The sequence below is a fragment of the Heterostelium album genome (genome assembly GCF_000004825.1).
Source record: "Heterostelium album PN500 unplaced genomic scaffold PPL_scaffold8, whole genome shotgun sequence".
NCBI classification, from domain to species: domain Eukaryota; phylum Evosea; class Eumycetozoa; order Acytosteliales; family Acytosteliaceae; genus Heterostelium; species Heterostelium album.
In genome coordinates this window covers 196,406-208,382 of record NW_008805070.1, presented here as the reverse complement: position 1 = coordinate 208,382, position 11,977 = coordinate 196,406, and the positions used below count along the sequence as shown (strand labels likewise).

General features: G+C 34.8%; 4 protein-coding genes across 4 annotated transcripts; all 4 read left to right on the top strand.

Moving 5' to 3' along the window:
* Nucleotides 1-184: 184 nt before the first annotated feature.
* PPL_07737 (patatin family protein) lies at nucleotides 185-1,324 on the top strand (the record flags this gene model as incomplete). Its single annotated transcript, XM_020578571.1, has 1 exon — nucleotides 185-1,324. One exon carries the CDS (start codon nucleotides 185-187, stop codon nucleotides 1,322-1,324), a length of 1,140 nt encoding a protein of 379 aa, XP_020431440.1.
* A 584-nt stretch (nucleotides 1,325-1,908) lies between these two features.
* Nucleotides 1,909-3,041, top strand: PPL_07736 (uncharacterized protein; the record flags this gene model as incomplete). Its single annotated transcript, XM_020578570.1, has 4 exons — nucleotides 1,909-2,124; nucleotides 2,194-2,526; nucleotides 2,569-2,856; nucleotides 2,922-3,041. The coding sequence occupies 4 exons, from the start codon at nucleotides 1,909-1,911 to the stop codon at nucleotides 3,039-3,041; spliced, it is 957 nt and encodes a 318-aa protein (XP_020431439.1).
* An 846-nt stretch (nucleotides 3,042-3,887) lies between these two features.
* On the top strand, nucleotides 3,888-5,314 carry PPL_07735 (ankyrin repeat domain-containing protein; the record flags this gene model as incomplete). The annotated part of the gene is made up of 2 exons (XM_020578569.1): nucleotides 3,888-4,083; nucleotides 4,137-5,314. The coding sequence occupies 2 exons, from the start codon at nucleotides 3,888-3,890 to the stop codon at nucleotides 5,312-5,314; spliced, it is 1,374 nt and encodes a 457-aa protein (XP_020431438.1).
* A 726-nt stretch (nucleotides 5,315-6,040) lies between these two features.
* PPL_07734 (Prostaglandin-E) lies at nucleotides 6,041-11,791 on the top strand (the record flags this gene model as incomplete). Its single annotated transcript, XM_020578568.1, has 4 exons — nucleotides 6,041-6,265; nucleotides 6,353-7,222; nucleotides 7,894-8,786; nucleotides 8,878-11,791. 4 exons carry the CDS (start codon nucleotides 6,041-6,043, stop codon nucleotides 11,789-11,791), a joined length of 4,902 nt encoding a protein of 1,633 aa, XP_020431437.1.
* Nucleotides 11,792-11,977: the final 186 nt, after the last annotated feature.

The following is an 11,977-nucleotide window of genomic DNA, read 5'->3' as shown; positions in this document are numbered from 1 at the left end:
CAACAATGTGATCATAAGAGAAACCACAACCTATCTATTTCATCTCAAATATAATTCCCTCAAAAGATATATAGTATTTAAACAAATTATTTACACATATTTATTTCCATGTTATTATAATCTTTTGAAATAATAAAATAAATAAATATATATATATTTAAAATAAATTAATTTTGCACACAATATGAGTAAAAATAATAAAGAAGAAATAAGTAAAGATAAAGTTGGTGATGACAATGAATATAATTCAGATACAGATACAGATGATGAAGTAACCTATTTTGTTGATGATCTCGACACTGTCAAGTTGGTGGTCAGCTGTGACGGTGGTGGTATGCGTGGTCTCATTGCTCTGCAGATTCTAGAGTATATCCAGGAGGTCTGTGGCGTCGACATCATACATAGAGCCGATTTACTGGGTGGCACCTCCACGGGTGCGCTCCTGGCATTCACCAAGTCCAACGGATATTCCGACGACGAGATTACTGACACCTACAAAAAAATGGGTGTCATCATGTTTGACGGATTCTTCAAAAAGTTTATCAATGTACTGCGAGATTTCTGTCTCTCGGATATGCGCGCCTACGAGAAGGAATTGGACCGTCTCTTCTCCCAAGTGAAAATGTCGGATTTCCTGCAGGAGCGAAAACTGTTTGTTCTTAGTTCCGCCAGGAATCGCGAGCAACAAACGTACATCCCAAAGGTTATCAGTAATTATAAACCGACTTCTGCCACCGTTATTCAAGCGCTTCGCGCCACCTCTTCGGCGCCACCCTATTTCTCGCCGGTGGAGATCGAAGGTGTCACCTATGTGGACGGTGGTATTCTCGCCAACAATCCAATATTCAAAGCAAAGGAAGAGTCGGACCGTCTGTTCAGACCGGGAACCAAGTTGATTATGGTATCGATTGGAACTGGACACGTTAAGAACCAAGAGAAATCGACGACCCCAGAGATGTTTTCAGAGGGTGCACTGTCGCCTGCACTCGTGCGAACACTGCTTAGCGCCATCGCCAACTCACATTCACTTCACAAAGATTTCAAAGATTCAGTCCATAACAATCCGATGGTATCGTATCACCGTTTCGACGTTGTATTGGAAGATGAGATCAAGCTAGACGACCACAGTGAGAAAGCGATTCAAACAATGGCAAGAACTGTCCAGACTTTTAAGGAGCATACTAAAATACAAAAGAAACTACAAAAACTTAAAGAAGATCTACAGAGTCTACCAACAAAACCAGCAAAACCAACGAAAAAATCTAGTTCTCCTCCAAAATCTTCAAAACCAACAGCCGTACCCCAACTTCATCCACAAGCATAAACCTACCATGCTATTTTTATTTTAAACACATTGTAAAATTTTACTTCCATCTTTAGATTAATAGTTAATTAATTACTTTGTAAGAGCAACATTCTCAGAGAAGTTTAATTAGTCAATTCTGTTGAAAACAATATTTCATTTTATTATATACACATTATGAATACAACAACCTCTTCTTCTTCATCAAACGTGTAAGAATTTAATCATCAAACAAGAAATGTTTATTTTGCTTCATTTTTTTAAATAAACAACCAAAAATCGATTAAAAGTTTGCCACATACAATAAAAAAAATGAATTGGTTACCACACAAAGTTCGACCCACTTTTGTTTTCACTCTTATTCTTTGTTCAGAGAGTTGACAAATGATCCTAAATTTAATAAAAATTTTAATATCCCAAACATATTTCATTTAATCTATATTAATAAAGAATTTGTTGAATTTAACAATAAAAAATTAATTAAAAAAAGTGACAGGAAACTATTTTATTTATTGTTATATAAATATAAAGTAAGTATTATATCATAGCTACAGTATTCCTCAAATCAACTCTAAAATTTTATAATAAATAATCTTTACAATAATATGTTAACTTTAGGTTTTGAAATTGAAGACAAAGCAATGTTTAGATCATTAACAAATTCATTATTACCTAAGTGTATAACAGAATCTACAAATGATAGATATTATGTTATGTTTACCAATGGTAGTAGATTTGAAGTAGTAAATATTGAAGGGTTTAACTTTATAGATATTTCATCTATAAAAACAATAGAATCGAAAATGTTATTCGTTGCAGAGGTATTTATATTAAAAACTAAACAATCAACCTTATCTTTATTTTATTTATTTATAATTATTTAAAAATAGAACTTCAGTCAAATAAATAAAAATGAAGGTTTTATATTATCTAGAAAGTACAACCTTCATGACTACTTAAAATCAGACAAACTACCAAAACAAGCTTTCTATTTTAATGGTATGGTAGTAATCACCTATTTGTCAGTGTCAATCGTTCATGGTAATTCAGTTGGCTTTCTAGGTAAATGCATTGTTAGATACTTGGACAACAATCATATCAATGGAGTAGCGCCAGGCGAAAGAAATATTAATTTTGGAAACAATTCCTATACAACTGATAATGCTTTGTCATTATATCCAGTACCACCAAGTATTATCTTTACAAATCCGTTGGTTGTGGAAGTTAATCGAAAATCAAAAAGCCTAAGTTTGTTTTTCCTCAAGTGCAGAAGATATTTCGAAAATCCATATGTTAATGTTGTACTGGGTGTGCATATATGGGATAGAAAACCTCAATTAAATGGTACATATAATGCTGTAGCCTTTTATTATAGACGTTCGGAGTTAGGTCCAAGAGCTGTTCGTGTGATATCGTTTGGATCAACTGTGACCACACGTTCAAGAGAGAGCAAACTTTTGACTTACTCTGGTCTCCAAGATGGCGATTTAGAGGGTCATTTGTGGAACCACCCAAACCCCGTCATTGACTCGGTTGCTCCTTATATTATTTCAGTATGTAAAAGACTAAATATAACTATTATTAATATTAATTTTAATATTTCAATTTTTTTTGACAGATTCCAGCAGTAGATATTTTTGGACATGGACATATATACCAAAACCTCCCAAACTTAGAATTTGATTTATTCCAACTCAAAGCAAATATTGATGTTGTTCCAAACTTCTCTATGGACTAATAAATAAAGATTAATTAATTTAGATTTTTATTTAAAAAAACCTCTTAAATTAGTTCTTTAAATATAGAAAATCATTTTTTATCACTATCATTTAAAGAAATCTTAAATAGATTTAATTCGTCATCACTTAAAATACATAATATTCTTATTCAGTTTGCTTTTCATTCATCGTCAAAGACATAAAAGTGTCTCACTTGTAATAATAAGGTACTTTTAAAGTAGAGTCAAATTAAAGCTAGTGAGAAAAACAAAAAAAACCGACATAGCATACCTCTTGTTGTTCACTCTTTTTTTTTTGGCGACTTCAGGACACTATTTTAGCTGTGTCTAGCCTGGTGTGGGGGTTTATTTGATTTTTAACAAATGATTCTGAACAGGTCTTATGAATTGATTTATTTCTTCTGTTCTCTACATTTTCAAAAATTTTGAATTGATTTTAAATCCTATTTAATTTATTCTATTTATAGTCTATATTTTAAGATATCTATATTTTTTTCTTTTTTTTAATTAAATTTGAATTTATAACATTTAGTCTAAATTTAAATAATTTAATCTTGTTGTAAGATTTTTTCAACACATTTAAATTCCGTACTCAATAATTTAACCACTGACTATTTACAATATATTATGATACTCAAATATCATTTTAATCCTTTTCTGATATGATAGTAGAAACAGTGATAAGAGAACCGATATTGGCATTCATTCATAGAAATCTTAAAAGAATACAGAATACAAATAAAAAAAATAAAACATAAAAAAGTGTGTTAGGGAGATGTACAATTTTTTTTTGATCGATCATCGCATGTTAATTTTATTAACTTTTCACTAAATATCTTTAAAATAATGAATAAGATAATATTTATAAAACTATTTAATTTTAGATTAATTAGAGATTTAATATTTGAATATGTTAGAGTAATATCAAAGCAGATTGTAAAGAGTGATATGCTAAACACATTGAAATGGCATCAAGTCATAACGATACCACATCAAATGGTTGCATATGGATACTTTGATCAATTAAAGGAATTTTACGATGGTAAATTGAATGAACAAGTTTTGGGCTGACGATGAACATAAATCGTATGTCAGTATGGCGTGCCGCTGCAATGTCGATACAGGTCAATAGAATCGATATTCTCAAGTTCTACATCGATCAAGTTAAGATACCAACCGATACGAGTACATTGATGATCTATGTTGCCAAGTATGGACGTTTGGAGATGATGGAGTACTTACACTGGCGAGTACGTGATTCTGGTTGGGATTACCGAGACGCTCTAAAAATGTCGCCAAACAGCAAGAATTTTGAAGTTTTTATATGTTTCTTAAAGAAATACTTGGCAAGTCAACAACATTTAGGATCTGACGACAGCCACCCATTTTATAGTTTAGATAATACCTTGAAGATCACGTTTGAATGTGCATTGGAGGCTGGTCAGTTGGAAATCATGGATTATTTGTACAATAATTATAACATCGATATTCATTCAGAGAAAATAGTAGCGATCCCACTTAAAGTTGGTGATACCAGGTTAATGGAGTGGCTGATAGATAGGAATGTAGATATTTGGGGATTATACAGAGATTGTTGTATTCTAGATCGAGCTCTTCTCTATGGTAATCTCGAACTTGGTAAGTGGATCCATGAGAAGCATACTGGCAGCAGTATCGATACTGTCATTGCATCAGCGAATGCAATGGATAATGCAGTCCTTAGTAGAAGACAGGATATAGTTGAATGGCTACACTATAATAGAAGTGAAGGTTGTACGCCTAGTGCTATGGATTATGCTTCATCGATTGGATCAATCACTATGCTGCAATGGTTCCATTGTAATAGAACTGAAGGATGTACATTCTTGGCGTTAGACAATGCAACTCAAATGGGTAATATCGATGCAGTTCGATGGCTTCACGAGAATCGTACTGAAGGTTGTTCAATTAATTCCTATATCAATAGTATTAGAATGAATTATCTAGAGATCTTTAAATTCCTTCTAGAGAATCGCTCGGATTTCCCAAAAGAGAAAATAGCGTCACTTATAATATATACATTAAGATATTCAACCGAGTTTCTATCTTACTTTTACGAAAACTATCACTACACTGTAAACGAAATAGATAGTCACATCAGAAAGGCAATCAGTAACTCAAATCAATATCAATTAAAATGGTTACTCAAACGACATATCGATTTATTCAAACAAAATAATAATAATAATAATAATAATAATAATGTAGATAATCTCAATCGACTTGATATTTAATCACCTAATTTCAGATACCAACGACTCACAAATGCTATTGATATTGAATGAATTCAGAATAGAAAATTTAGGAATAGTCTATTTCAAAGAAAGAAATTCATTTTGGTTACAACTAATTATGGTTTCATCAATAATAATAATATTAATTAGTTTATTTATTCAATACTTTATTTAATTCTGTTAATTATGTACATAAATAACTGTAAAATATATTCTTAATAAAATAATAAAAAAATTAAAAGAACTTTCAAATTGGTAAAAATCCCAAAACATTCTTGTTTAGACTTTAAAAAAACGGTGCAGTGCAACCACTGATAAGAGGCGCCAAACACAAATAGAATTGAAAATCTTTGACCAAAAAAAAAGTTATAAATGTTAATATTATTTTTAAAAGTGTTTAATAATCATGTGATCAGAAATACAATATTCAAAGAAGTGAGATCAATTCACTCATTTCTAAAGTTAAAAACATTTGGATGGCGAGAATTGTTGGAATCAGCAGAGTTTATGGTTTATTATAACAGGCAGGTTGAACTGAGAAAGTATTTCCTTCGACTGAACCAGAGTGCCTATAACTTGTATGGTGTATTGCAATTTGGTAGAATAAAGATAGAGTTCACCAAGGAGGTACGGAAAGCAATGTGTTCTGCGGTTGCTCTTAACAATGTGAAGCTACTAAAGTTCATAGTCGGTCATCTTCAGGACAAAAAAGATATCAGTTGCTTAATGAAATACTGTGCTAAATATGGTAAAATAGATGTTCTAAACTACTTACTAACACTACCATTCAATGGTTGGGACTTTGAAGTAGCATTGGTTCGATCACCAGCTGGTCAGTGTTTCCAAGTATTCGAATTCCTTGCCAATAAAGTATTGAACAAAAGAAACACAATTCCATTCCCACCACATATAATAGAACTATTTTCAAGAGTTTTAAAGAATGCTGGTAAAGTAAGTTATCTTTAAAGTTGTTTTTGTTGTTAGTACAAACAAACTAATTAAACAAATTATTGATTAAAATAATAATAATAAAAATAGGCAGGACGTATTGATATGATAGAATGGATACTGGAGAGAGTTGACTTGGAATTGAATGTTGTTTTCGATCAAAATGGTATACATCATGTTTTGATGGGTGGTCATGTCTGCGTGGCAGAGTGGTTGGTCAGTCAGAATATCGATCTTTTCAGACTGGGTGGAGTAGATACTTTATTTCATGCAGTGTCATCCCGAAATCTGGGATTGATTAAATGGTTACATAACAATAATATCGACAACATAGTTATTAGTTCAACCTCTTCAATGGATATGGCAGCCACTCTTGATGAGTTAGAGATTGTTCAATTTTTACATTACAATCGAAGTGAAGGTTGCACAACACGCGCATTTGACTTGGCTTGTAGAGAAGGTCATTTCCGAACTGTACAATGGTTACATTATAATCGTACAGAAGGATGCTCCACCAACGCTATAGATTTATCGCCAAAACATGGTTTAGGAATCGTGCAATGGCTCCATGAAAATCGAACGGAAGGTTGTTCTATGCTTGCGATTGATAACGCAGTTTTAAGTAATCGACAGGATGTACTTGAGTTTTTGTTGGCCAATAGAAAGGAGTTTAGCAATATAAGGAATGATAGTCAACTGCAACAGGGATTAAAGAATAAAATCTATATAGCAATGTGGTTTGGTTTTATAGAGTTGATGGACTATTTCTATCGGACACAAACCTATAGTATTCAAGAGATTCGAGAGCATTTCAATAGAGCAATAACATGTGGATACGATCATTCAATGCCATATATGCTTAGGAAACATTTAGAACTATTTATTAAAGATAGGGACAAACATAAAGATACGAAAAACATTAATGACAATGAGTACCTTTCATTTTCATTCATAGTCAAAGTATCAAAGATTTATAAATCATGCAGAAAAAGCATTAACGAGTTTAAATCAATATTAGATAAACATTAATTACTTAAGTTTTGTAAAATCGTTACAGAATTTACTAACAAATAAAAATACATGTATACAATAATCTTTATATTTTTTTCTCTTAAAATAGGATTCTAAGTTCTGTTTCCATATGTGGAAAATGGATAAAATTATTTTAGAATAATTATCATTGGTTTTTCATTTAAATCTTCTTTATATGATGCAAATTATTCTTCCATTTTATTCAGTAGGATATGTATAGATGTATATCGACCTAATAAAATTTATACCAAGAAAAAAAAAAAAAACTGAATCATATTATTTTTAGAGGCATCAATAAAATTATGATATTTTTCTCAACAAAAATTTCGAAATTTTTGAAAAAACAAGAGAAGTTGTTGATTTATTTATGAACTGTTCCTCATGTTGATGAGGGGAAACAAAATAAACACTGTCTAATTAAAAACATTGTTACACAACAATATTCAAATAAAATAGATTTTTAAAAAAATAAAAATCATATATATATTTTTAATAATAATTATTACTATATAATATTTTTAATGCAATCAAATATCCAAATTAATAAAATAAAACAAAATAAATCTAAACAACTTCTATATCCATTATTGAATCATTAGCTATTACTGTCGTCAACGTCATCGTCAACATCCTCTGAATCAAATATCATGTCAAATATTGCCATTGTTGATCCACCCATTGAAGAACTTGAGAAACTATCGGTTGTCACCGATCAAGAGTCGCAAGATCAACTCAACATTGAGAAGATCTACAATTTCTGGTTCGGTACAACCAGTTCGACCTGGTCGAAAAAGTATGCTCCCAAAGTCAAGTTGTGGTTCGGACGTCGTCAGAATCTCGACCTCGTAATCAAGCGCAACTATGAGCATCTCGTCTTGGAAGCTGCCAAGTCGCGTGAACCCGGCTCGCTCTACGACCGCTGGATGAAGAGTCCGCGTGGTCGTATCGCACTGCTCATTCTCTTTGACCAGTTCCCGAGAAACATCTACCGTGGCACTGCCGGAATGTTCCAATTCGACGCGCTCGCTCTCGAGATTGCCTATCAGATCATTGGCAACGCCGACTACAAGTCGATTCACTCGCTTCCCGAGCGTATCTTTGTGTACTTCCCGTTGGAGCATTCAGAGGTGTTGACAGACGTAGAGAAATCCGTTGAACTCATTTCGGATCTCGCTGGACAGACCATCTACCCACTGCAACGCAAACAGTTCCTAAAGTTTGCGAAATCCGCTGCCGATCACTTCAAGACACTCAGTCAATTCGGTCGTTATCCACATCGAAATTTCCTGTTGGATCGTCAATCCACCGACGAGGAACAAGAGTATCTGAAAAACATTAAATTCAACTATGTCAAATCCGTTGAATCTCTCGATACCATTCACCATGAGAATCAACTAAAGAAACAGTCAAAGAAAAAGACATTAGTAGATACAATCATTATGAATCCTCAGATCGCCAGTAAACCAAAGATGAAACTTGTTTTATTACATAGGTAACTATGATCAATGACAAAATGAATGAAAGAATAGATTTAAATATTGACAATATCCTTCCTTTCTTTAATTTCTTTAAAATTCTTTTAGTTTCAGACAGAATGGATCAATTTTGAAAAGAGCAACTACAAAGTTGGCAGCTGCAGTTAGTGACTTTGCTACTATCCACTATGCCAATGCACCGTTGCCCTATAACCCATCGGGTGAGATGAGAAATGCATTGATGAATGCATTCGGTGATTTGCAGACATCGGCTACTCAGCATCAACGTCAGTGGTGGAATTCCACAAAGGACAACAAGACCTATCAACACTTGGATGCCTCCATTCACTACATGGCACAGTTGTTCAAGAACGAAGGTCCTTTCGATGGTATCATTGGTTTCTCACAGGGTGCCGCCTTCACCGGTATCTTGGCGGCAATGCAGGAGCACAGCCAACTGCCATTCCAATTCAAGTTTGCTGTGTTGATCTCTGGTTTTCCATCACGTGCCGAACAACACGAGAAGATCATGCTCAAGGATTCCATTCGATTGCCCACTCTCACCATTGTCGGAACTGCCGATGAATTGGTAGACAACGAACGTACCAGACATTTGGCATCGTTGTTTGTCAACCCAGAGGTTGTCGAGCATGACGGTGGACATTTCACACCCAACAAGTGGCCAAACAAAACAATAAGAGAGTTCCTCTTGAAACAGAATGGAATCGACAATGAACAGCAACAACCATTGGAACAGGAGGATGCTTCGGTCAATGAGTTGCTGACTAGCAAATACATTGAACAGCTGAATCCTTTGGATGAATTGGAAGGATTCAATGAGATAATGTCAGTTTCTCTCAGAGTAAAAGGAACTCAAAACTATTCAAACAAAGATCAAGTCTTGAAACTATATGGTCTATCAGAGAACACTCGTCAACTCTTGTTGAATTCACCTGCTTTCAAGTCGATATTGGATAATGAATTGCCAACCATCAAAAGAGATGAAGTTCATTATGATTCATTGGCAAAGTTGTTGAGAGAATCTGGAAACAACAACGATACTGAAAAATTAGTTGATGAACTATTAGCAGTTGCTTGGTCCGTTCGTTATAACTTCAAATCTGCTGAACCAAGAGAATTCTCATTGTTCTATTATCTCTGGTTACATCTCTATCTTGAGAAACCAGAGTTGCTACTCACGAAATTGGAAAAATTCCATCTGTTTGGATCGTGGAGAGATATCTCGACTCTTGTCTATTGGGGTTCAAAGTTGTCTGACCAATTGGCAAACACTCCAGATGCTATTAATGAGCTGAAAATCGACTTGTTGAAACAACTTCGTAAGGCTGTCATTGTGATGCTCGCTGAACAGCTAAAGAAGGACTTCGACTTGGCATTTGGTGAAACTATCCAAGTGAGCTGCTGGCCATCCGTTTGTGCTTTGGAGGCACCGAGATTGGGTGGTGGAAGAAAAGGTTACTCTTCGATGCTCGCAAAGGAAATCTCGAGATACATGAATCCAATCGTGTTGCCAGCCGATGCCGATGAAGAGCGTATTCGTTCCGTTAAAGGACATTGCTATGAGAAGTATCGTTCTCTAGTCTCCAAGTTGTCTTCGCTCCTGAGAAATACTGCACCTGGAAAAGTTGACTACAATGTCATTCTCTCGGATAAAGCAAACTTTAACAGCGGTGGTGCCATCAATATGACCGATGAAGATAGATCCAAGATCATGGAAACCAAATCGGACTTTGTGTTGAATCCAATTCCCGAGCCTGTATTCCCTTGCTCGCGTGAGGAGTTGGAGCCACTCCTTGAGTTTATGAATGCCGACAAACCACTGCATCACGAGTCGCCAATGCGATTCACTCGTGGTACTTGCATGCCAGATGGTCGTTTGGATCTGTGCAAGCAAGTCGTTGGACCAGAGGGTATCAAACCATTGTTGGGTGCAATGGCAAAGAGCTCATCCATCAAGAGATTGCTGCTTGGTAATAATATCGTTGGTAATCAGGGTGGTTGGGAGATTGCAAACTACATCAAGTATAATAAGGATTCAAAGATTGATACTTGGTATATTGCTGGTAATGAATTCGACGTGGAGGGAATCACTCCGATTGCAGAAGCATTGGAGACTGACAACAAGGTGAAAGCTCTCTGGTTGAAGCGTAATCCGTTGTTGACTGCTGGTTGTAGACCGCTCGCAGCTATGCTCGAGAAGAACAGCTATCTTCAAATACTTGATGTCTTGAATTGCGGTATTCTAGACGAAGGTGTTGAGATTCTCTTTGGTGCACTGCAGCACAATTCGACTTTGAGACATCTGTACATCGATACGAATGGACTCACACCGAAATCCGCTACCACTGTTCGTAAGCACTTGGAGACCGGTCTTAATAAGCTAGAGACAATCTATATGTCGTGTAATCATCTTGGTGATGCCGGTGCTTCCGAGTTGGCAGCAGGTCTACTGGGTGACAAGACTCTTCTAAGATTGGGTCTCAGCTCCAATTGTATTGGACCTGCTGGTACCAAGGAGTTGGTCGATGCAGTCATCAAACATCCATCGTTGTTGGAGTTGAATTTGGGTTTCAAGAGAGGAACATTCTTGCTTGGTTCTCTCAATAATATTCTTGGTGACGAAGGTGCCAACGAAATTGCAAGATTGATTCGTGCCAACACTCAGATTCGTTCGATTGATTTGACACACAATAGCATCTCACAAAAGGGTATCTCTGCACTCAGAGAAGCATTGAAGACCAACAACATCCTCACATCAATGGATCTAATGCAATTCTCAATGGTTCACAATGAAGTGGCCAGAGAGGACATCAACGCCATGCTCTCACGTAATCGTTTGTTGTGGGGTAAACAAGAACTCACCAACAGAGAACAACAATCAGGTGCTCAACATATCACAAATGTCGAAGATCAATGGATAGTTCTTGGTAATAAACTAGCAGAGGAAGTTCATACCCCAGAGCATATGAATGAAATTCTATCAGTCTATAGAACGAAATAAATAAACAAACAAACAAACAAACAATAAAGAAACAATAAAGAAACAATATGTTTAAGTTATTTGAAAATCTTTTTTTTTTGTTTTTTTTTTTTTTTTTTAAAAGGTATTAATCCTATTTCTTTTAATTTCCAATCATATTCACTTATTACTATAGATTAATAGTGATCACTTGGTTACTAGAAGAAT